This window comes from Euphorbia lathyris, chromosome 1 (assembly GCF_963576675.1).
Source record: "Euphorbia lathyris chromosome 1, ddEupLath1.1, whole genome shotgun sequence".
In the NCBI taxonomy this organism is placed as follows: Eukaryota; Viridiplantae; Streptophyta; class Magnoliopsida; order Malpighiales; family Euphorbiaceae; genus Euphorbia; species Euphorbia lathyris.
The window spans coordinates 116,508,181-116,533,886 of NC_088910.1; the positions used below are offsets into that span (position 1 = coordinate 116,508,181).

Consider the following 25,706-nt stretch of genomic DNA (forward strand, 5'->3'; position numbering starts at 1 on the left):
TATGATCATAGGACAAATTATTGAAAAATATTAATTAAGAAAATATTATTATTTGAATCTCTTCAAATTCTCAAATGTTGATCATAATGATTCTAATTAATATAATTAATTTCACATATTAATTATAAAACGTTTTTTTTTTGTACTGAGTGGTTGGTTACAATTGCGATTTAATTCTATTTAACTAAAATTAATTTATGGACTTAATACTTCATTAAGAAAAAATAAAATGTTTAATTAATGGGCAAAAAATATTTTCACTCTCCTCTTTGTATGCTTATGTCTTGACATTCTCTCTTATTTAAAAAATAAAAACCCCGAGAGGAAGGTGATTCTCTCCTAATTATCTTTTTCCACTACAAAAAAAACAAGTATATGAGACAAATAAGTGGGGGAAATATAATATTATTGTCCTCAACTATAATACGGGTGAAACTCTTAGCCTAGTGGTTGAGAGCTTACCTATGCCTTGGGAGGTCATGGGTTCGATGTTTCGCTTTACCGTATTGGCGATTCTTCATTTTTTCCTTTCTTCATCTGGTGCGTACATTTCAAATTGAAGATAGAGGCTCTGTAAGATCAACTTTTTTAGAGTTTGTTTTCTTGTTAATTTTAACCAGAGACGATTTTGTCTTCTAGGTTGGTTTAAATCTTCTTTTAACTGGTTTTATTGTTGTATTCTGAATCAAAGGTCTGAGATTTTTTTGCCTAATTACAACTTGAAAACTTTGCATTAAAAAATTTGAAAACTTGAATTAGGTTGGAGTCTGAGATTTGAAAACTTGGAGTGTTTAGGATTTACGCCTAACTTAATGTCCATTTCTTTATTTTCTATCTTATTTGGGACTATTCTATTTAATTAGAAGTCTCTGTTATTTAGAATTCTATTTTTCGAACATGGCTATCTTGTTTACAATTATATCCTATTTTATTTCTTTTACACTTATTAATAATCAAATACCTTATATCTTATTTCTTTTTTATTTAACAAAATATATTTTTTTGGATAATGATATTTTGGAGGGAAATGTTTATGGATAGTAAAATATGGCGCCAAAAACTAAAATAAGAAACAGTAGTGGAGTATATGACCATCGTGTATATCATAGGTGCACTGATGCTGATTGTTTGCTGAAGGTTTTCTAAAATCCATTTGTGCATTTCTTCTTGAAGGTTAAGGTAAGTTAACACTTTGAATTCTATTGCCATTTGTTATTCATTCCTATTACACTTTTGAATTCTACATCAATGTGTTATTCAAAATTATTCTGCTGTCAAAATCCCTTAAATTTTCTCTGTATTTTGTAAACTTGATTTAACAAATTTGAAAATTTTATTTAACAAAATATTTCATGGTTAGTTCAAATATCATCCATCCAATTTTAACCTATGGCTTGGACCTCTCTTGTTTTGGCTCAGCAGGAGAGCATCTTAATCAAGCTTCTTTTATACTTTACTTATCAAATTGAAATTGGTCTGCCTTAAAGTTAAGTATTATGTACTCAATTGGAAACTTGATTTGACAGAGATAATGGCGGGTGTTAACAAACGCACAAAGAATCATAGAAGATTACCTCCAATGTTTAGACCTCACCCACCTATCCTCAATGATTATTCTGATGATGAAACACTTGCACCATCAGAATCTCAATATTTGCGTAATGTAGATGTTCCTCAAGGTATCACTCTTGAATTACTAGTATTTTTTACATATTCTTTGATTTCAAATGTATGATATAAATAGGAACTTTGTTTAGCAACATGATGGAGACGTATTCCAAAGGAAAACATTGTTAATGATGTAATTGGTACTGAAACTAATCATAGACCAACTTCTGGACCATTGTCAGCTGGTATGTTTTATACACTATTTATTTATCTCGTATACATTGTGATTTCAATAGAAATCATATTACATTGATTCATTATTTTAACATTTTAGATTCAAGAAACAAAAACGTTCGACCAAGCATCCAACAAGCACCTGCTGCTAATGCTTGCTTACAATCTTCAACACATCCATCCACTTATTGTATGATTTTTTTTGAATTATCAGTAATTTTATTTTACTTTTTTGTATACAAGTGTGTTAATTATGTTATTGAATTCTTGTGTTCACGGTGTAAAATTAGATGAAAAGAGGAAAAATTTGAGGAGCTCCAATGTGAATAAGATGATCGATGAGAATGGAACTCGGGAGTTACAACATTGTCGTCCTTCACCATCTACTCTCAATGACAACAATGAATCCGACAACACTTGCCAATTAGACGTTGAGGCAAATGATTTTAATTCAGTTGATCTTCAAGGTTATTACAATACTTTATTGTTTTTTATGGTACACCCGACCATTATTTTGCTTTTAAAGTATAACTTATTTTTTGGCATATTTCTTAGGGAGTTCTGTTCCGATAAGAGGGTTGTACAAAGGTGGGAATCTTGATAAGTTCACAAACAACAGAAAGGATAAGTTGATTGTCTATATCCCTCCTGGTAAATCTTTTAGACCAATTGGGCAACATGAGAGAAAGTTAGCATCATGGTTAGGGTACTGTGCTAGATCTATTGGACGACCTAGTGAGACGTGGGATCAAAATTTAGCCAAGCATAGGTCTCGTTTGTGGAATATGATTCAGGTAACATATGCTCTTTTAATTTTTGTTTAATTTTTTTTATTTCTTGAAGTCTTGGATTACTAACAGTATATGCAATGAGTTTAATTTTCGTTTAGCACTATTCTGATGTTAGTCCTGAGAGTCCTAAAAAGTGGAAGGCACTTGAGGAATTAGGAAAGGTGAAGCCGGACACACCTGAAATAAAAAGATCAAAATTTGAAATGTATTCTTTCTCTGTGATGCGGGTACTATTTCGCAAGTGGAAAAATAGGTTACATGATAAATATCTCCAGTATTCTAGCGATGAGGAACGGCTGAAACATGTTCCTGGAGGATTATCTCCAAATGATTGGAAGGACTTGGTGAAATTGTTTGGAAGTAAAGAATTTAAGGTTCAAGCTTATTTATTAAGTAATATTTGTTAAAGTTCTTTTTAATAATGTAATATGTTTCGTTAATGTTATTAACTTTTAGGAATGGAGTTCAATTAACTCGGGTAATCGTAAATCGCAAAAAGTTGTTGCTTCTTCTGGCCCCATCCCTTTTGCACAAGTGGAGTACGATATGGTAAATATGTAACACAAGTTCAAAATATTTTTTAAGTTTTTGGCTAGTTTATAGTTTATGTTTTTTGATTGATGCTGCAGATGGATGAGGAAAAAGGTGAATTGCCAGATGCTTCTGCTGTGTGGATGGCTACTCATTCAATATTGAATGAACAAGGTCAAAATCAGTTTCGTGATTCAGAATCACGAAGGCTTTATGTAAGTACTTAAATTAAACAATAGATTGAGTTGTGAGTTTATTTTGCACTAACAAATATGATATTAGCTTTTGATGGATCTTATAACTAATAGTAATTTTGCACATCCTGTAGGAAGAAATGAAAAGGGTTGAGAATGAACCAAGAAATGAAAATGAGTCTGGTCCCACACCAGATGATGTTCTACAACAGATATTTGGAGTTAGGTCCGGATATGTTCGTGGTAAGGATATGGGATATAAATCAAGTACGAAGGGAATGGTATGTAGCACTAAAAATGGTGATGTAAACGAGCTAAAAAATGAGGTTGCAAGATTAACGGAGAAATTAAAGGCACAAGAAGAGTGCGAAAAAGCACAAGAACAACGCGAACAAGTGTTAGTTGAGGGCCAAAGGGCGCTGCAAGATCGATTTGAATCATATTTCAAAGTGATGGACGCCATGACATCACAGAATAGTTTGGGTACATAATTTCATAATTTCTTAAGTAGTATACAAAATCACTCGGTAATAGTTCGAAACTACAAATATTCAATAGCCACATTTAAATACGTCCTCTTCTTAAATGATTGCTTTTGATTTTTGTTTTTGTAGGAGGGATAGGTTAGATTATGGAGCCGTGAAGATTTCCAGTTGCAGTGGATGAGATGAAGGATTCATTAAGCTTTTTTTAGAAAAATGAAACAGAATATGGAGACATTTGATATTTGATAAGTACCATTTAATTCTAATTTTTATTGGTTTGGGATATTGAATGGTTGCATTTTTTTCCACTTGAAGATTTATTTAGGATATTGAATGAACTGGTTTTTTTTTTCTTGTACTTGGATAAGCAAAAATATTTTGCTCTGAAACAGCTTTTCATATTGTGGATTTGGCCATGTGAAGGTATGCTGCTCTTATTAATTGTTATGAGTGGTTGTTTATACTGCTACACACCTTAAACTGCAGCTCTGAGTCAGATAAAATTCTCAGAATTTGTCAAATGGACAATGTGTGTTGAACATGAATTGTAGTTGTTTCTTATTATACTGTTACTTTAGTTCTCGAGGATATAGAGGAGAAATATGAGCAACAGGAAGTTCTCGCAGGTGAACAAACAGTAATGTTGAACAAATTTGGGAGGTAGAAAAGGTGGGAATCCTTGAGAAAAAAGCAGACAATGTGGAAAAGTTCCGGGAGAGATATTAGGGACAGAAGAGGTGTTGAAAAGAGGCCAAGGAAAGTATGCAAGGTTAGTTGGTGTTTTCTTTTATGCATTTGGTTTTGCTTTCATGGTAATGATGGAGTTATCTCCTCATACAGGGTCCACCTAAATATTTTTGAATGGTAGATCCTTATTTCTGTTTGTGTTCTCTATATTTCATAATCTTATTAGATAGAATAGAATCATATAGTCTGTAAATCCTTTTTTATGTTCGTGTTCTCTATATTTCAAAATATTAATTATTAGATAAAATCTTATAGTCTTTTTTTTCCAGGTGATGTTGGAGTTGTGGCTATTACAGAGTTGTTTGGTTTTGTTTTGTTTGGATACATAGGTTCTTTAAGTTTTGAGATATTATTATCTTAATCTTTATGCTTCAGGAATTATTATTAGTTTTGTTGTTGATGAAAGAATTGTTTCCAGTAAGTAGTGATTTTCATGTGTCTGAATGACAGTTTTCTTGACTACTTTACCATTCTTGCCATTCTCTTTGGTTATAACACTCAACTTGGCATTGGTTTGAGCAGGGAGAGCATCTAAGTCATGCAACACTTTTGTGATATCAGTCGCTCTGCCAGAGTGCCTGAAATATCTTCCCTTATGACAACCCTGAGCACTGTGACATGCCAGCATCTACTGGCATGCTATAAGCTGGCACAATCCACCCGAATAGCCTTAGTAGATCAGCTGTTGTTATCTTTTTAATGAAAATGTCATTTTGAGTAATTTTCGAGATCTGGGATTCTCATTAGTACCATCAGAAACATGGACTCATTACAAAATAGCAACTGAAGTTTTATCAACTTACTCAAACCAGACAGGAAAAGCTTTTGTGTTGTTTCTCCTTTTGAGTAAAGCAATTCAAACAGATTTTTGTTTGAATTGTCTTGAATACTAGCACACATTTTAAGCTTATTGATGAAATTTAAGCAAGTTCATTCATGGAAAATTATATAATTAATCTGTATGATTCCTTTCAATATATTGAAATTGTTGAGTTCAATTGTATATTTATTTTCTTTCTGCTTTTTACTAATGTTGTAATCTTTCTGTAAGAGATAAGGGGGCATTTGTCAATATGAAATGCTATTAGTTAGTGTGATTCCACAAAATTATATTCTTTGTATATAAACGATTGAAACATTACGCAATCTGATCTGTTCTGCAAATTTTATTGAGAAAAAACATTACAATATGATCTGGTATGCAAATTTGTATACCTTTATTTGTTAGTCCTTCAAATGGCATGGCATGGCATTTGTATGTAGCTGATATGTTTTATCAATTTTTGTTATTCACTTTGAAGTATGTGAAAGTAATATAATGAATATAAAATATTACAATTTAACCAGGTTGACATCTATAAATCATGAATAAACAATATAACCAAATTATTTCACTACTTGAACGACTTAGTAAGATCAACTCATTTAAACCGTACGAATTTAATTGAATTTCTTTAACTTAAACAACTTAACCAGGTCAACCCGTTTGAACCATATGAATTTAATTAAATTTCATTACTTGACCGACTTAACCAGGTCAACCCGTTTGAACCATATGAATTTAATTGAATTTCGTTACTTAAACAACTTAACCAAATCAACTCGTTTAAACCATTCGAATTTAATTGAATTTCTTAACTTAAACAACTTAACCAGGTCAACCTGTCTATAAATTACGGATTTTATTGATTTTCAGTACTTGAACAACTTAACAAGGCTAACTCGTCTATAAATAACGAATTTAATAGAATTTCACTACTTAAAAAGATCAACCCGTCTAAACAGTGCGAATTTAATTGAATTTCTTAATTTAAACAACTTAACCAGGTCAACCCGTCTATAAATCACGAATTTAATAGAATTTCACTACTTAAACGACTTAATAAGATCAAATTGTCCAAGCCTCACAAATTTAATTGAATTTCATTACTTAGACAACTTAACCATATCGACTCGTCTATACCGTTCGAATTTAATTGCATTTCTTAACTGAAGTGATTTAACCAGGCCAACCAGTCTATAAATTGCAAATTTAATTGAATTTCACTACTTAAATGACTTAACCAGTCAACTCATCTATAAATTACGTATTTAATTGAATTTCACTACTTAAACGGCTTAACCAGGTCAACCTATCTATAAATTATGTATTTAATTGAATTTCACGACTTCAACGAATTAATAAGATCAATTCGTCTAAACCGTACGAATTTAATTGAATTTCTTAACTTAAACAACTTAACCAGGTCAACCCGTTTGAACCGTATGAATTTAATTAAATTTCATTACTTGACCGACTTAACCAAGTCAACCCGTTTGAATCATATGAATTTAATTGAATTTCATTACTTAAACAACTTAACCAGATCAACTCGTTTAAACCGTTCGAATTTAATTGGAAATCTTAACGTAAACGTTTAACCAGGTCAACCCGTCTATAAATTACGGATTTTATTGATTTTCAGTACTTGAACAACTTAACTAAGCTAACTCGTCTATAAATAACAAATTTAATATAATGTCACTATTTAAACGACTTAATAAGATCAACCCGTCTAAACGGTGCGAATTTAATTGAATTTCTTAACTTAAACAACTTAACCAGATCAACCGGTCTATAAATTACGAACCGTCCAATAGTTATGAAATATATTAGTTACAATATTATTATTTCATTTCTTTAATATTTATTAAGTAAATATAGACAGTAACAAACTTGTTAATTTGTTTCAATTTTAACCCTAAGTTTTAAACCTTGTTTTTTCCTTAATGTAGCACGCCTTATTTTCTAATTCATTGGTGCCGACTGCTCAAACGCACAAGCTAATTAGGTTTTAGCTTCCATCCCAAAACTATCTGTTCTTCCTTTAATACTGTGTGAAACTGTACCAATACCAGCTGATATTCAATTCCAATTGCGCTACACTTCCTGTGGATGGACAATCTGTGGAGAGGATAAGTTTATTCCGGCCCTATTCGACAAACTTCCAACCATTATTAAAAATCAGGTTAGTTAGTTTTAACCTTTACTTTCTATAAATTGAAATGTAAATTTGGGGATTGTCAATTCAGCTTGTCTAACTATCTGTTCTACCTCAATACTGTACCAAACGATTTCAAAAACAGGGGAAATTCAATTCCAACTGTGCAAGACTTCCTAGGTGTTACAATACTTAATTTATGTTGAATTGTGTTAATTAATGTTCTGGATTCTTTGTTGCTCTTGTCTTAAATTAAACATGTTCAAATCTTTTTGGTTGGGATGGGACTTTATATGTCTGATGTTTTATTCAATATGTTTGAAAACAGATGTATTCTTCAACAAATTTAAATCAACTGCTATATTTTACTTTTGCAATCAGTGGCTGTAAATTTTGTTTTCTCTTACTGATAATTGGGATTTATAATTGAAGATGTCCAGTCAATTGAGTAGATGTATATAGCAATTAAAAATAAGCATTTAGCATGCTCAGAATTTTTCCACTCATTTGGTTCTACTTATAACTATGAGTTTCTAACAAAATAAGAATGTTTTTAAGAAATGGATCACATTTAGGGCCAATTATATCACTTTTAATATTACACATTTAATTGTATCAAAATGGCCCTATAGTTTTTGGGGAAATATCAATTTAGGCTATACGTACAAAATAGCATCATATAGGCTTAACGTTTAAAAAAGAGAGTACCAATTTAGGCATCGAGAACGGAATATGACATGTCATTCATATTACTCCGATAAGTTCTGTCAATTGTACGTGGAGAGAGAAATCAGAACTTAATGAAGTAATAAGAATGACATGTCATATTCCGTTCTCAATGCCTAAATTGGTACTCTTTTTTTTAAACGTTAAGCCTATATTGGTGTTATTTTGTACGTGGAGCTCGTATTGATACTTTTCCAAAATTTTAGGCTTATTTTGGTATCTAAAAATCCCCCATACACAGGTTGCCCCAACTATCTAAAAATCGTGGATCTGTCCCTGCTGTCACTACCTCAGTTTGTCCCGTACGGTTTCCTGCTTTTCATTCGAATTAAAAGCTGAATTTCAATTAGATTGTCTGATGTTTTCTATTATAATAAGGATGCAATTTCTCAAAATTGTAAAATCTACTAACATTAGTATGAAGTTTTCCTCTTGTGTTGATGTTCAATTTTTTGTTATAATTTCACAACATTAATTGGTATGTTTTTCAATCATATATCTATTTTAGTTCTGTTTACTTTTCATAGTTTTCACTGATTGCATTTGTTGGTGAACAGACCAAGTTATGGCTGTTGAAAAGGATTGGATGAGAATTGATAATAGAAGAGATCCAAAATATATTAAAGGGATTGAAAATTTCTTGAACTATGCCTTTAGGAATGACTCAGTACAAGATATGATTCGTTGTCCTTGCATGAAGTGTAGAAATGTTGACAACCAAGACGAATCAAATGTTAAATATCACTTGTTAAGATATGGTATTATGAAATCTTATACTATTTGGTATTTGCACGGAGAGTCTCTAGACGAAGAAATTAGCATCAATGATGATCTATCAGACACTGATGATCTCTTAGATGATGACATGGTTGGACTTGTGAATGACATATATGGTTTTGATACTGAGTCCAGTGCTAATGATCAGTTTGAAAATGATCCGACACCAGAGGAACCTAAAGGGGAGGCTGCTATGTTTTACCGCTTATTAAAAGAAGCCAATGAAAAGTTACATGCCAACTGCGACCTATCAAAATTGGCTACCATTGTGAAATTACTTCATATGAAGAGCTTTCATAGATGGACTAATAGATCATTTGATGATTTGCTAAGTTTATTAAGGGATGTCATCCCAAATGGGAAGCAGAATTTGCCAGAGACATATAGTGGTGCAAAGAAATATATTAGTGCTTTGGGCCTTCATTATGAAAAATATGATGTTTGTGAGAATCTTTGCACTCTATATTGGGGGCCATTTTCAGATGCAACATCATGCCAAGTTTGTGGATCATCTAGGTGGAAGTTTGTTGACAGACTAGACAGTAATAAGAATATTCCACACAAAGTGTTACGGTATTTCCCTTTAAAACCAAGGCTACAAAGGTTGTTCATGTCCAGCGATATGGCATTAAACATGCGATGGCATAAGGAGAAGAGGATTGATGACGGAATTATGAGACACCCTGCTGATAGTATTGCATGGAAATCATTCGATCAACAGCATGAATCGTTTGCCACTGATGCTCGTAATGTTAGAATGGGTCTGGCAACCGATGGATTTCAACCATTTGGAAACATGAGCTCTCAACACAGCATTTGGCCGGTAATTCTTATACCTTATAATTTGCCTCCTTGGTTATGCATGAAACAATCCAACTTGATAATGTCGACGATTATACCTGGTGAGCATAGTCCAGGAATGGGTATAGATGTTTTTTTGCAGCCACTAATAGCAGAACTAAAAGAGTTATGGGATGTTGGCGTGGAGACATACGATGCACACAGTAAACAAAATTTTGTGTTGCGTGCATCCATTATTTGGACTATCAATGATTTTCCAGCATATGCAGACTTATCAGGTTGGTCTACAAAAGGCTATAAGGCTTGCCCTGTTTGCCATAAACACACTAGTTCTCAATATCTTGCTAGTTCAAGGAAAATATGTTACATGGATCATAGGCGATTTTTGCCTCCTAATCACAAATGGCGTAAGGACACTAGGTCTTTTAATGGTTTAAGAGAGACAAGACCAAGGCCAACACCTTTATCAGGCGACAATGTGTTGATGGAACTTGGAACTTTTACTCAGTTGCCTTTTAATAGAACCATTAAAAAGAAATACGATGCTTCAAATAGTTTCCAAAATTGGAGAAAGAAGAGTATATTTTTTGAGTTGACTTATTGGAAGACATTACTTATTCGCCATAATTTGGATGTGATGCATATTGAGAAAAATGTGTGTGATAATGTGTTGGGAACTTTGATGAACATTGAAGGGAAAACAAAAGATACTATAAAGAGCCGATATGATTTGGTTAATATGGGTATAAGACATGAGCTTCACCCAGTTGTGATGGGAAATAAAGTACGTGTCCCGGTGGCTCGATACGTTCTTTCTGATAAGAATAAGGAAGCTCTATGTAAAATGTTGGTTGATTTAAAGACACCAGATGGTTATTTATCAAAGATATCTAGGTGTGTTAATGTGAAGGATCGTAAGATATCTGGAATGAAAAGTCATGACTGCCATGTTTTCTTGCAGCATCTCCTACCTATTGCCATTCGAGGGTTCCTACCTAAAGATGTTGTTGAGCCTCTTATTGAACTGAGTGCATTCTTTCGTGATATATGCAATAAGTGTTTGGATAATACTGAATTAGATCGCCTTGAGAAACAAATTCCTTTGATTTTATGTAAGTTGGAGACAATATTTCCGCCTGCTTTTTTTGATGTGATGCTCCATTTAGTTGTTCACTTAGCATATGAGGCAAAGATAGCGGGACCTGTGTAGTATAGGTGGATGTATTTTGTTGAGAGAGATTTGCATACAAAGAAACTGAATGTTCGGAATAAGGCAAAACCAGAGGGATCAATTGCTGAAGCGTATATTGCCTATGAGTGTTTGACATTCTGCTCAAGGTATTTGGTAGGAACTGAAACAATATTCAGTCAGCGTCCCAGAAATGACGATGGGATGCATGAAAATAATTCAGATCAAGAGTTGGCAATATTTAGGAAAGCTGGACGACCATTAGGTAAAGGTGTTGTACAATTGCTTACAGATGATCTTTGGCATAAAGTGCACCTTTATATCCTAAACAATTGTGAAGAAGTTTGGCCGTACGCCGAGTAAGTCCACTCTTTGTTCTTTGAATACATGACTATCATAATAGCTTTTATTGTCAACATATTTATTTACAAGTGTTGATTTTATTAGGAAATATAAGAGTTCATTGTCATATGCAAATCTCAGAGAGCTAAGGAATCGTTATAATTCAGAATTTCCAAATTGGTTCTATGAACATGTACGTGAGTATAAACATAATTACATTTAGTTGTATAATACATGTTTAAATTAATATGATTATTACATATATATTACTGATATGTAGGTGTCTGAATTAAATGAACGTGGTATTGTTTCTAAGGATCTATTTCACTTAGCTTGTGGTCCATACACACGATACAGGCATTACAATGGTCACATTGTGAATGGCTTTCGCTTTCATACTCTAAATCGCCAAATGAATCGAAAGAGTCAAAATTCAGGTATCTTATCAAGGGGTGATGATAATTCTACTGATAAAGAATATTATGGGCTTTTGAGTGATGTTTGGGAGATCCAGTACTCTGGGAGTAACTGTATATACTTATTTAAATGCGAATGGTTTGATGTGCGCAATAAAGGGAATGGATATACAGTTGATAATTACCTGATCACTAGTGTCAAAGCCAATGGTCGATTAAAGACAGATGAACCATTTATTTTAGCCAGTCAAGCCGAGCAAGTCTTTTATGTTCAGGATCCAAAAAAACCAAACTGGCTTATTGTGATGAGGTATCATCCGTGAGATATTTATAAATTGCCTATACAAGAAGATATTCTTGAAATTGATGGAGATGATGAGGTTTTCCAAGATGATGAGATAGTTGTTGATGGTCATGCAACAAGACCATTAGATGATGATGATGATGATGATGCCATGTCGGATGTGAATGTTCTTGGATTTGAAGAAGTGGCTAATGATTTACAAGAAACAAGTGTGCCTAATATTGAGGATGATGATGATGATGATGATGATGATGATGATGATGATGATGATGATGATGATGATGATGATGATGATGATGATGATGTACACAATCTAAGTGACGATGGAAATATTAACGAAATAAATGAGTACGAAGATGATTACGAAAACTAAAGGTAATATAAATTTGGTACTATTTGAAGTTAAGAAAAAAATAGATTGATCAACTATATTAATGCAATATTGTTTATTTTGTAGGTCACATATGAAGATGAATCAATTTGTACTTATAAATGATTACAATAAATTCTATAATGTGGAGGACAAATTTTATCTTTCTCTTTTTTTAAATTCAGTTCATTCATTTTGGGATATTATACAACTTAGCAATGTATGTTTATATTTTGGGATATGTTCTGAGTCTCTTTTTTCAATATCCTGCACATAGAATTGCAAATAGTTGTGCTAAGTTGATTAAAACTCCAATTTTGTACCCTTGATCTGCATAGTACTCTTGAGTTCCTTGCAATTATGTTCGTTTGACAAGGGCTTTGTAAAACTATACTCCATTCTCTACCATGTTCTAAAATTTCTTTTCATTGTATCTCTGGCTGATTATCTGAAAAGGGCTTTCTTATTTTGTAGAGACCAGTTAGGTGTGGATTTCAAAAGGTTGATGATCATGCACACCAGCTGAAGGGTAGCAATGCCAGATATTCCATTCTCTTTGCCTTTCTAAGCCTAGATTTTTTCTTCTTCTTTCATTTCTCAGCTGTTTTCTTGTGTAATTGATGCTTGTTTGATTGTAATACACTGTATGAAATTCTATCCATATTGGTTTGGACTATGCAAAACAAAGCTCAAAAATCAGATTTTTAACACATAATAGGTCCGAGTGAGATTGATAATAGAGATGGAGGTTAAGAAAAAAGGGATAATTGTGGTTTCGTGATTTTGTAAACTTGGTCAAAGGTTTTATCCATTTACAAAATAGATTTTTTCACTAAAATCCTTAGCAACAAGGAATTTGAGTCATTTTATTACTTTTTTCTGCATTAAAATGTCCTTAAATATTAGGAGGGGTACAATGAGATTATATATCACTTGAATTTTTGTTGTGAACATTTGGAGAACAATAATATTATATACATAAACCAGTTAGACTATAGTTATTTATAAATTTAATCTAATACAAGTATATACATTATTATCTAATCAATAATGATTTAGATTCCTCTAACTGAGAATAGAACGGTGTCTGTTTTAAGAAGTAGTTGTTGTCATTTTCCTGGTATATTGAATACTTGAGTACTATAATGATTCAGTTCTAAGTGTATTGTCTCTGAGTATCAATTAATTCACAACTGCAGCTTAACTCCCAATTGCAACATATCCGATCTAGTTTCTACTTTCTACTACTAATACTATCTGAATCTTGGTTGATTGATGGCAATCTATTGCGTTTACCTTTAATTATTACTCATCTATATTATTATATGATTACATTTCGGCTTATAGCTGATATGAAGTTTTAATTGAATTGAAAGCTTATGGATTACATTTTTTGTTTAGTTGATAATGAAGAATTGAAAGCTTATATGGATTACATTTTTATTTCGCTGATAATGAAATTGAAAGCTTATGGATTTCATTTCTGTTTAGCTGTTAATTAAGCTTTTAATTGAATTTATACTATAATTTCTGTTTAGCTGATAACGAAGCTTTTAGTTGGTCTTTTTATAATATGTATTCATGAGTTACCTCTGGGCTGCTTCATTATTGACTTTTTCTTAGTGGCATCAGGTTAGAATGGTGAGGAATTGCTTACTTAGAATATAATGGTTTGCTCAAGCCCTTGTGCTTTGTGATGCTGTGAATGCTAAATAGTTTGTATTTTGCTTAATTTGCAGCACAATTGGTTGACGTTTCAAGATGGAAAACCGAAGGAAGGAGCTGGGCAGAATGGGAAAACAGGTAGGGTTAATGCTGATGCTGAGAAATGCATGAATAGGTTGTGTGATGAGTTGGAGACTAAAATATCAGATGATTTGAGCACTTCACCTATACTAACTTGTGCTTCTCAAGAAGCATTGAAGTTCATAAATGGTTCTCTGACCACATTCAAGGTATGGTTCTATATTATTTCTAAGATCTTTGACTATGTTTTCCTGTTCGGTATTCCTCATAGCAATTCTCTAAGATTGATTTTCCTTTATAAAGCTCTTTTCAGAAATGCAACTGGTAGCTATGAGCAACATGATGCTGAGGTCGCTGCTGTAAGGGTTGCAGCTGAGCAAGATGCGACACAGAATAGCTCAGATATTAATTTGTTTGAGAATTAATATATCTAACTTAAGTAGCCCCCTTCAATCCAGATTGAGGCTGATAAGGAGACTATTGACATGTTTGCAGCTTTAGGTATGGGTGATATTCCTGGCCTTGCTCAAGTCAACCTTAACATAGAATATGCCATGAAATTATACAAACTGAGAAGTATGAATGAGGCAAGATATGCTTAGTGAAAGTCAAATATCATCGGCTTAAGGAACCTTGACTATTAACATGTGTAAATGTGTCTGTGAAGTGTTGGTGTTCTCATTAACTATGTTGAGCATGTTCAATCTGATTCTAAAAGTGTTTGAGTTAATTATTATGCCATAAAGCTTAAATTTCTTAGATTTTAAGCTATTTGGGTAACCTAATGTTCATGAAAGAACTGAAAATTGTCAACAATTCGTTTGTTTTGCAGGTTATTCAGCTTGGTAAATTTGACTACAGACTCTCAAATAAGCTGGACATGGATTTACAAAAGCTAAGATGCATAAGGCGGGCATCTTAAACTTCAAAGACCAGTCTGACAATCCTTACCAACACTTGGAATTTTCAATCCTAAAGGAAATAGCTACATTGGTGGCCACATAGGAGCCTTGACCTAGACCTTATAGGGTAAAAATCTCTTTTCGCTTTCTTCTTTGCTTTCTTCTGCTTACTTAACACTTTCTCTGGCTCCCTACATACTTCCTTAGAACCGTGAAGTCCAAGGGGACGCAAAACTTGGAGTGACTATTATTAGAGTAAGTAGAACCATTATGTTTTGGTTCTTCTCCACATTTTTCCCGGGTGGAAGGAGTGTTATGAAAGGGCGAAAGAGAGCTTGGAGAAAGACCTTTTGTGCTCCTATTCCGCTGGTCAAGTTGACTCCGCCGATTGAGATGAAGGTGCATGTCTGGCCTTTGATCTTTAGAAAAGAGTCTTTTTTTCAGCTAACATGCTTTGAAACTTACAGATCCGATTCTTCAAATGGATAAAATGCTAGTTGGAAAAATGAAAATGAAAGGAAGCATTTTATTGCTCTGCACTTGAGGTAAGGTCCTTTATATCAATATTTTTCTTCTATGGTCATTTAATCATCAAGTGAGTTATCAAATCATCATGTCCTTGTCATATTGTTCTGGAAGTATGTTCTTTCACTAGGATTGTAAATTAGCTCATGTTAATGCACATGAAAAAGTTAGGTAGTTGATTGTGTTGGAGGTAGATGAACTAAATTCGTTTGTTATACATAATAAGGTTAGGATAAATGTGCTTAAGCCTCTCAGAAGTGTCTGTATATAAATTAAAAGTAACAAAAGCTCAGCTTTCCAAATTCACTGATGACCTACAACTTTCAGAACTTTACTTAATGTCAATATTCTTATTATGTTCTTGGCATAACCATCAAATGCACTTGTTACATGGACTAGACTCATGGGAAAATATTGTTGAATCTCCAGAGAATATAGCTTTAAATTTTCTATCTCGAACATTTGGAACTCCAGAAGCAGCACTCAAAGGTGCAAGATGTGTTAATTTTTGTCTTTTATCTACCATAGATATACCAGAAATAGGTTTGAATAAGTTAATTTCTGAATTGCATGAATTTCATCTTCTAAATAGTGGTGGGTCTGCTCAACTATGGATTGAACAGATAAAACAAATAATGCAAGATGTGTTTGTGAATTTTCTTCTTCCTACGTTCAAGAAGAAACTCAAGCCTTGTTGGCTGCCAAAACAAAGAGCTGGTCTGATCTTTTTATGTTTATGATTTTTTTCATGCTAGAGTTTGCCTTATTACTTTTAAGTTAATTCTATTTATGTTTATGGTTTTTATGATCTTACTTTTTTTATATGTTGTCCCTTTATTTTGGGACAGATAATTGGGACAACAATCATCCCCTTTACATAGGGACGACAATTGTCCCGCTCCTTAGTGGATGAAAAATAGTCCTTATATTTGGAGACGTAAATCGTTCCTTAAGGATAGGGACGAAAGTCGTCTCTTATGCATGGGGACGACAATCGTCCTTTTATTTAGAGACAAAAAAACGTCTTTTAAGAGCAGGGATAGAAGTCGTCTCCTTTGCATAGGGACGACAATCGTCCTTTTATTTGGAGACATAATATTGTCCCTTAAGAATAGAGACATAAGTCGTCTCCTTTGCGTATGGACGACAACTGTCCCTTTTTTTGGAGACAAAAATACGTCCCTTAAGAATAGGGACATAAGTCGTCTCCTTTACATAGGGATGACTACTGTCCCTTTTTTCGGAGACAAAAAAAATCTCCCTTAAGAATAGGGACATAAGTCGTCTCCTTTCCATAGGGACGACAATTGTCCTTAAAAACGGGGACGACATTGGTCCCCCTTGTTTGGGACGACAATCGTCCCACAAAATAGGGACGACATCAACCTTTTCGTCCCCTATAGCATCGGGTACGCTCGCATAGGGGACAAAACAAAGGGACGGAAAAAATTGTCTCCAAAAATATAGGGGACAATTTTAACCGTCCTCAAAAGTTATTTTTTTTGTAGTGTTCGTCCCTTCATTTTTTTTTTCAATTTTTTTGTTTGTTTTTCTTACTTACAAAATTCAAGAATATATAATTATTAGAAAATATTAATGAAGTCAAATAAGTGATATATGCGAGTATGACTGATATTCTATATAGTGAAAGAATGAAGAACAAATTGATTGAATGTCTTGATGAGATATTATGAGATGAAAATATGAGAAATCATCTTAAAGTGATTCAATTAGATATATTGGGTTATTGTAGCAGAATGAATAATTGAATTCGAATACTTGGTGATCATGAAATTCCATCAACCAAAATAATTATTATCAAGATGAATTTGTGACTAATTCTTACGAATTTTATTTTTTTATATGTAACATATTGAATTGATAAAGTTTCTTCATATGCAACATAAGAAAAGTATTGATTGTAATAGTTTATAGAATAATATATTGATGTTGCTTCCATTTTAACATAGATTGTAATACTTTTGTATCGTAGATATAATATTTAATTTTAATTGTAGTTTAATTCAATTTTTGTTTAATCTATATTGTAATTCTTTTGTATCGTAAATATAATATTTAATTTTAATTATAGTTTAATTCAATTTTTGGTTTTTTTTATTATATTCTAATATATTTCTTAATTAATCTGCTATTTTATTATTATTGTTTCACAGAATATCTGGAATATGAAAATGTATTAAAATTCCTAAAAGTACAAATTATTGAATTTTTTAAAAATAAATAAATCATTCATCTTTAGTTAAAATTCTATAAAAAAGTAGTCAATTATTTTTAAAATTAATTTAATTTGAATTATCATTAAAAAATATATATTAATTTTAAATATATATAATATAAATTTTTTTCATAGGATGATATAAAATTATTTAAAAGTAAATATGTCAATTTATTTATTTATCTAAATTATATAAAAGTTTCATATTCCGTGCATCGCACGGATTTTCGACTAGTTAACTTAGATGTGGAAGCGTAATTTATTAGAATGATTAAATTAGGTTGGAAAAGTACAATTAAATGAGAAAGTGGTGAATGAGTTGTTAACTATTTGACATAGATTTTTGTAATGTGAGACAAATTTATAAAATTCTTTATTAAATACATAGATCAGTCTCTAGTAATGCTAAAACATTGTCACCTTTTTTTTTTCAATTACAAATTTGAATCATTAAATTTTCTAATTTTCATTTGGACCATGATACCTCTCGCCAATGGAATAAACTCATTTAATTGCATTATTTCTCCAATTCTCTCCAATTATTACATTTTCTCTCTAATTAAATAGGTTTTCTGTCCAAATAATTTAATTTCCTTCCTCATTCTCTCTCCAATTAATTTAATTATCTCTTTAATTAAATGAACTTTCTCTTAAATGAATCATTTGTCTTTCCTTTTCTTTTTAATTTGGACTATGCTAAATGGATATAAAAAAATAGGCATAGAAGGGATAGAATCTGATTTTTGTGACTTGAAATATCATTATTACCCTTAATAAATATAAATTTTCTTTCTTTATTTTTATTCATGGAAACTTGCAATTATTTAAGATAGTATTTAATGAGTGCTAAATTCCATTGAAATTAGTATTAAATAACTGGGATACTAATTTTAATATATATTTTTGCTTAAAAAAATCCAAAAATTGAATACATTTCATAAATACTCTCTATATATACTTAAGAATAATTTTGTCAATCATACTATCCGAATTCATTCATGGAATTTTAAAAAAAGTGTTTTTAATTTTTTTGAAATTCTTGGCACTATACAAATATTTTCTAATTTGATAATTTACACTAATAGAAGGATTAAAGAGCATTGTTATAAAAATGAATAAAATAATGATCAAATTATAAAATTAGGAGAAATAATGATCAGATGTTTGGGGTAAAATTACTCCTGAATCCAAAATGTTAGGGATATTTAATGCGTAACAACCCGAGAATCCCAGAAATGGATGATTACGAGTCGGAAACATTCAAATTTACGTTTTTTTTATCAAAAAAATCATGAAATGCATGACAATTGAACGATTTTGCATTTTTCGTCACCAAAAATTGAACAATTTTGCATTATTTGTTATAAAAAATTGAACAATTTTGCATTTTTTATCTAAAATTTGTTTACGTAGAGTTTTGCCCCCCTCTCCTTCAAATCCTGGATCCGCCACTGCTAATCAAAATAAGTGATTTTTTTTAAACTTAATTGATCAATTTATACGGTGGAGAAATAACATTTATCAAAGACAACAAAATTAACCTTTAAATTCATTTTTTTAAAAGATCATAAATATAATTAAAATGTTGTACATGTACCATGCAAATAACGATTTATAACCATTTATCTTTGGTTTAATATATCATTTACTCCTTGAACTTGTACAAAAAAGCTTGATTGACTCCTTAAACTTTTAAAGTGTTCCGATAACCCATTACACTTGTATAAAATGTTCAGTTAACCTTTTGAACTTCCGTAAAATGTAATCAATTAATTACTTAGATGTAAAAAAGAAGTAAGTTAAATATGGAAGACATGTTGCACGTGTCTTAAAAAATAAAACAACGAAGATCAGAGTTTATGATTCTAATATTAAAGAAGAAATTTTTTTATAGTTAAACAAGTAATAACTTATTTTTTAATATATGTTTTAATTTATTTTGTGAATAATAATAACATGCTGAGAAACGTGTCATATCTTAGAATCGGATATGAAGTTGCGTGGTGAAGGATTTTAGTTTGAAATGTTCAATTATGACGTCAAATTATGAGGTTAGGCAGATTATGAAATTTGTTTTATTTGGATGGAGGTGGTTTTGTTAAAAGAAAAAGAAAAAGAAATTGTTTTCTACGTATATGATTTTGATTATAAAATAGCTCAACTAACCTTAATTTGATTTTTCGAATTTAATTATAAAAAATGATTTTAATTTAGTGTTAATCTAGGTTTATAATACTTTAATATTTATAAAAATAAATAAAATGAAATATTAGTATTAAAGGTGGGTGAGGTGTTAAACACTTGTCAAAAAGCTAGTTTAACATCTAATTTGTATATTTATATTTTTAAAAGATTAGTTAAATTGAGTTCTTGGAATATAAAAAGGGAAGAAATCAAGAGGTGATTATAAATTCATGTAAAAAGAGGGAGTTCAAGGAGGTAATATTTTCCGGAGCAAACGGTCTCGTGTGAACGGACTAGAAATTGTATTGTTCACGAGGTAATATTATTTGTAATGTTTATAAGATAATATTATTTTCTCTTTGATACTATTATAGTTAGATATTACAATAGACGGTCATTTGGAAGTTTCGATTATTGTTAGGAAAATATTTAATGCTTAAATGAAAAATAATTGATGTTTAGTCTGAATTTGTATACGGTGAAATATACTAATAATTGTCAATTAGGAAATAAAAATTAGTAATGATAGACTCCTATGAGTATCACGAGTCTAACTGAACCTTAAGTCGGAATTGACGATAACGTTTAGCGTTACGCGTTACAATTTTGGCGACAAACATAGATAGTCTCATATGGTGACAAACATAAATAGTTTCATAAAAGTGTTTGGTTTAAAATTTAGTTTTATATAATAATTAAGTGAGTTTAATTTGTCGAATTAAAATAAGAAGGACTAATACCGATATTTTCCAATTAGAGTCGGTATAAAGTTAAATATAAAATTAGGACGAATATATTCTTAGTAGTTTAAGTGGTTTTGAATACGTTTTAGTAAATTATTTAAGATATATTATATTTATATACTTTTGAAGAATAATTATTTATTATCGTGGTGTTTGGAATTTTGGTCGAGAAAACGAATTTGAAGATCTTATACGAATTGTTTTTGATTATTGCAGTTGTTATTATTTTGAAAGATTTTCATGAGTTTTGATAGTTTGAAAGATAAATAAAATGTTTTGTCCATCTAGGATTGCCCGGGGTAGGGTTAGTAGTTGTAAAACCATACCTAAGGGCGGTATGGCCAGAGTGCACGGCTGGTAGTCCTAACATTAGGCAAGGCGAGATATGAATGAGATATCTCGATTATTGATATGATTGATGTTATGATAAGCTACACGGGTGGAATTCGAGGATGGACACAAATTTTACGTTTGATTGAATACGAGTTGGTTTGTTAAAGTGATCTATTTGATTACGAGTTGGTTTGTTAAAGCAATCTATTTGATTACGAGTTGGTTTGTTAAAGCAGTTTATTTGTTTACGAATTGGGTTGATAAAACATTTATTTGTTTACGAATTGGTTTGATGAAACGTTGTTCGATTTGATTCGTTTTGATGAAACGTTGTTCGATTTGATTCGTTTTTATGAAACTTTATTTGATTTGATTTGTTTTGATAAAAGGAATTATATATATTAAATTATATAGTAATAAAGTGAAATAGACAATTAAGTTATTAGCGTGTCAATCAACGTGTCGATAAGCTGAAACGAGTTCAAAAGTTAAAGAGAACTACCTAAGTTAAGAGAACTACCTAAAATAGGCAGAACTACGTGGCTTTGATTCCCGGTTTAAATATTAAAAGACGTTCGGGATACGTAGGAAGCTCGATAGAATTATCGAGTCCAAGCCAAATAATTAATAAAACTTTAGGTAGTCCTAATAAATTTTTATCTATGAAGGAAATACGTTTCAACGAGTTCAATATTAAAGAGACGAATTCATAGATCGTTATCCTATTTTCCATTCATACCCGATGCCGATTTGGGTCGGGTGTGACAAAACGTGCCATATTTAACTTACTCTTTTACAACCGATTGATTAATTGATTACATTTTATGTAAGTTCAGGAGGCTAATTGAACATTTTATGCAAGTTCATGGATTTATCAGAACACTTCAAAAGTTTAAGAGACCAATCAAGCTTTTTGGATAAATTCAGCAAACAAATGATGTATTCAGCTTTTTATCTTTTAAACTTTATGTACAATTGATGTAGATTGAAGTAGGGTGAAGGTTTTAATCGTAAACTAACAAAGATTACAAACTTCTCTAGCTCAACTAGAAGGTTGAATAAACCCACAAGGATAACCTTAGTGCTCCAATGGAGGCTTGAATTTCATATAATATCAAAAGTTGGTTCATATTACAAACAAAAGAGCTTATATACTCTCCCCAATAATAAGGAAAATGACCATAAAGCCCAAAGTAGGGTTTCTAGGTTAGCATTAAGGATATGGTCATATTGGGGAAGAGAATAGCAAGGGTAGTGTTGGTAAATAGTAGTAGTGGTAATATAGTAAATTCATTGAGACAGAAAATCGTCCCCCCAATGGTGAGAACTTGGAGGAGAAGTGTTCTCCATCTTAGCACGGCCCGCGTCTCTGGATTCACGCCTCGCGTATCTGAGCTTCTGACCTTGGTAATGCTCGTTGATGGATATTACGCGTGGCATCTTCGGGACTACGCCCCGCGTAGTTGAGCCCCTGGACTTGGTGGCTCGGTTGGTTGGGATCCACGCGTGGCGTCCCTAGGCGTATGCCCCGCGTACTTGACCTCCTAGACTGGGTTCTTCTCGGAGGCTGAATCCACGCCCCGCGCGCATAGAGGCATGCCCCGCGCCCCTGAGTTCCTGGGCAACTCTTCGGAAACGGGACTCGTCATGCCTCGCGTCCTAGTGGGCACGCCCCGCATGCTTGGCTGGTCTTCTCGGCTTTCGCTGTTCTCGTCTCGTGGGTCCAGGCTCGGTCTTAGTGAAGGGATTCCCTCATCAATCATGCTGATAACAATAAATTTATTTTTTAAGAGATCACAAACATAAATAAAAATTTGTTCGCAATGTAAAACTTAATTATAATGTGAGCAAAGATTTTTACCAATTCAACTTCTAAGAAAATTAAACATAATTAAAATTTATATTATTAGTTAAATATCATATTATCAACCCAACTTCATCTGATATGATCTGTTACTTCTATAAATTTTTTTAAAAATAATCTTTACTTCTATATATATACTGCATTTGTAATTAATTGGATTTTCATTGACTTTATATATATATATATATCTATTAACCACTTATTCATTAGCTGTTTTTTTGCAGATTCTCTTTGGAGCGCCCTTGAGATTCATTTTGACTGCACTTTACCTCGTCATTCCCAATTCATCCACTTCTGCAGCACTCTTCGTAACATTCATTTTGGCTCTCAAGTATCGATGATCTGGCGTGTTGCCGCTGTCTCTTGTATCTGGTTAATCTGATTGCAGGAATGAAGCAACCTTTAAGGAGGTTTCTCCTTCTATTCAACTCTCGAAGATTATCCTTTTTCGAATGATTCGAGAGTCTTTTGCCTCTTCTAAAGGTTTTTGCTCCTCGAGGAGAGATGTTGATATCTTATCCCATCTTCTAGCTTCTCCAAGACCGCCTCCGGCTCCCAACATTATTCAGATACATTGGCTTAAACCTCCCCGGATTGGGTTAAAGTCAATATGGACGGCTCTGCTTTTGGTACTCCTGGCGAGGCGGGAGCGGGGGGTATCTTTCGTAATTATCGTGGCTTTTTCAAAGGTTGCTTTGCTTTTTCTACCCCTCCTTTTGCTTATATGGCTGAATTGAGAGCCGCTATTTTCGCAATTCAACTTGCTTGAGAGAAAAATTGGCATTAGCTTTGGGTTGAGTCAGACTCCATGTACGTAGTTAATCTGCTTCGACTTCGATCCATGGATGTTCCTTGGAGTATTCGTCAAGAATGGTTGCACTGTCTCGATATTTGTTCGAGGATGAACATTATTTTTACTCACATCTTTAGGGAAGGAAATCGCGTTGCTGATGCTTTGGCAAAGTTTGGAGTGTCTTCGTCTGTGATCAATTGGTGGCCTTCAGCTCCTACTTTTTGCCACATGTTTATCAATGATGACATCTGTAATTTTTTTTATTTGCGTTTTTCTTGACCTTTCCTAAACTTTTCTCCTTCCTCATTCTTCTTGTTTGTTCTCATTCGTCTTCTCTTGTTCAAACACTCATCTTTTCTTTTATTAATATTGGCGGGTTTGACAGTTCTTGGGCCATGGGTGCTCTCCCCGCTCAAGGTCTGTCTCGTTCCAATTTCTATCAAAAACAATATATATATATATTTTCCTTTTTATGTTTACATTAAAGGGTAATGTATAAGAAATTTTATCATCTTTACCATTTTTCAACAATTTCGTTTTTACGTTTTTTTTTCGTTTAAATATTTTCCACGTTTTTGTTTTCTGATTTTTGTGTTTTTACCATTTTTTTCGTTTTTCGTATTTTTATCTTTTCAATTTTTGTGTTCTTATTGTTTTTTAGTTTTACGTCTTTTTCCATTTTCGTGTTTACCTTTTTTCACATTTTTCTTGTTCATATGGATCCTGATTGCCACGTGAATTTGGTCATTCACCGTTAAATTTAGACTGATTAAATCTAAACTTTAAGATGTTCACTACAAGAAAAAATGCTATCACCGACGGCAGCAATCCGTCGGTGATGGACTAATTTGCGTCGGTGATCGTTATCACCTACGAAATTCCAACAGATTCATATGTCTCGGCGTTGACCTCGTAGGTAAGCATCTGCGAGAAATTTTTACCGACACAAAAATTTCACCAACACAAATTGTAGTCGTGTTGTGTGTCGGAAATTCCTACTAATATTAGTAGGTGACTTGCGTCGGAGAGTCCGACAACATCACCGACCCACGTGTCAGTGATCTGTTTTATCAAATATTTATTTAAATAATGCACCGACGGATAATGCGCCGGAAATGCGTCGCAATTTGTAAATCATTTTAAATTAATTTTATATTTTTTTAGTCACTTTATTTGGATTGAAGGAAACTCACATATATATTAACACACAAATCAAAAGATGTTCTACGAACAACAATTATATCTAAAACAAAATGCAACTATAACAAGAGAATATATAAACCTGCAACTTGGATAAATTTTTTGATACAAGTCAAATATTAGACCTCCAAATAGATATGGTCCTTCTAGGTGGGATCATCAAGGTAGGCCATGAGATTGTCAGACCCTGGTACATCTGGTCTTCCGGTTTAGGCAGTAAGCTTCATAAAAAAAAAGGCAACTGGCTTCATGGATCAGACTCAGGTTATATCCTAAACTGAACAGTTCTACATTGTAACTGAAAATAGAGGAATCATGCAAGGCCAACAAATGAAGGACGAAGAAATTAAACATCAGATTTGGGTAATGCTCTTATGCTGAGATGGAAACAAATCCATTGTTCTAAGCAATATAAAGCATTGGAAGAGAGCAGATTTGTACTAATACTAACAAATTGACATTATCCACCTAATTAATGCAACATTAATTTACTTCAAGTCCAACCAGCTCCAAAGAATGGAAGCATACTTATAAAAGAACAAAGTTGCTAGCATGAATACTCTGAAAACCAGATGCAAACATGAGAGGCCTAACCTCTTCTTCCTTCCTTATAACATATATTCAACTCATCTCACTAATGCCTTAATTCTAATGTTCCTCGCTCCAATTGGTAAATAGCTAACA

The 25,706-nt window shown here is 32.4% G+C and overlaps 2 protein-coding genes across 5 annotated transcripts; both read left to right on the plus strand.

The window, feature by feature from the left end:
- The first annotated feature begins 1,531 nt into the window (after positions 1-1,531).
- Positions 1,532-5,398, plus strand: LOC136219204 (uncharacterized). The gene is made up of 11 exons (XM_066006495.1): positions 1,532-1,699; positions 1,784-1,853; positions 1,943-2,032; positions 2,133-2,309; positions 2,398-2,636; positions 2,732-3,007; positions 3,090-3,182; positions 3,263-3,379; positions 3,493-3,841; positions 3,973-4,612; positions 5,113-5,398. Exons 1-10 carry the CDS (start codon positions 1,532-1,534, stop codon positions 3,984-3,986), a joined length of 1,593 nt encoding a protein of 530 aa, XP_065862567.1. The 3' UTR covers positions 3,987-4,612; positions 5,113-5,398.
- A 2,003-nt stretch (positions 5,399-7,401) lies between these two features.
- On the plus strand, positions 7,402-16,423 carry LOC136210751 (uncharacterized). Of its 4 annotated transcripts, none has more exons than XM_066002142.1 (10): positions 7,402-7,598; positions 8,855-11,423; positions 11,512-11,599; positions 11,687-12,501; positions 12,971-13,025; positions 14,236-14,451; positions 14,546-14,743; positions 15,075-15,271; positions 15,352-15,543; positions 15,612-16,423. In XM_066002142.1, exon 2 carries the CDS (start codon positions 8,863-8,865, stop codon positions 11,083-11,085), a length of 2,223 nt encoding a protein of 740 aa, XP_065858214.1. In that variant the 5' UTR covers positions 7,402-7,598; positions 8,855-8,862; the 3' UTR covers positions 11,086-11,423; positions 11,512-11,599; positions 11,687-12,501; positions 12,971-13,025; positions 14,236-14,451; positions 14,546-14,743; positions 15,075-15,271; positions 15,352-15,543; positions 15,612-16,423. The 4 variants fall into 4 exon arrangements, 3 of the variants coding, with proteins under 3 accessions (XP_065858214.1, XP_065858215.1, XP_065858216.1); XM_066002143.1 differs by having other exon boundaries at positions 14,556-14,743; XR_010678189.1 differs by lacking the exons at positions 8,855-11,423; positions 11,512-11,599; positions 11,687-12,501.
- Positions 16,424-25,706: the final 9,283 nt, after the last annotated feature.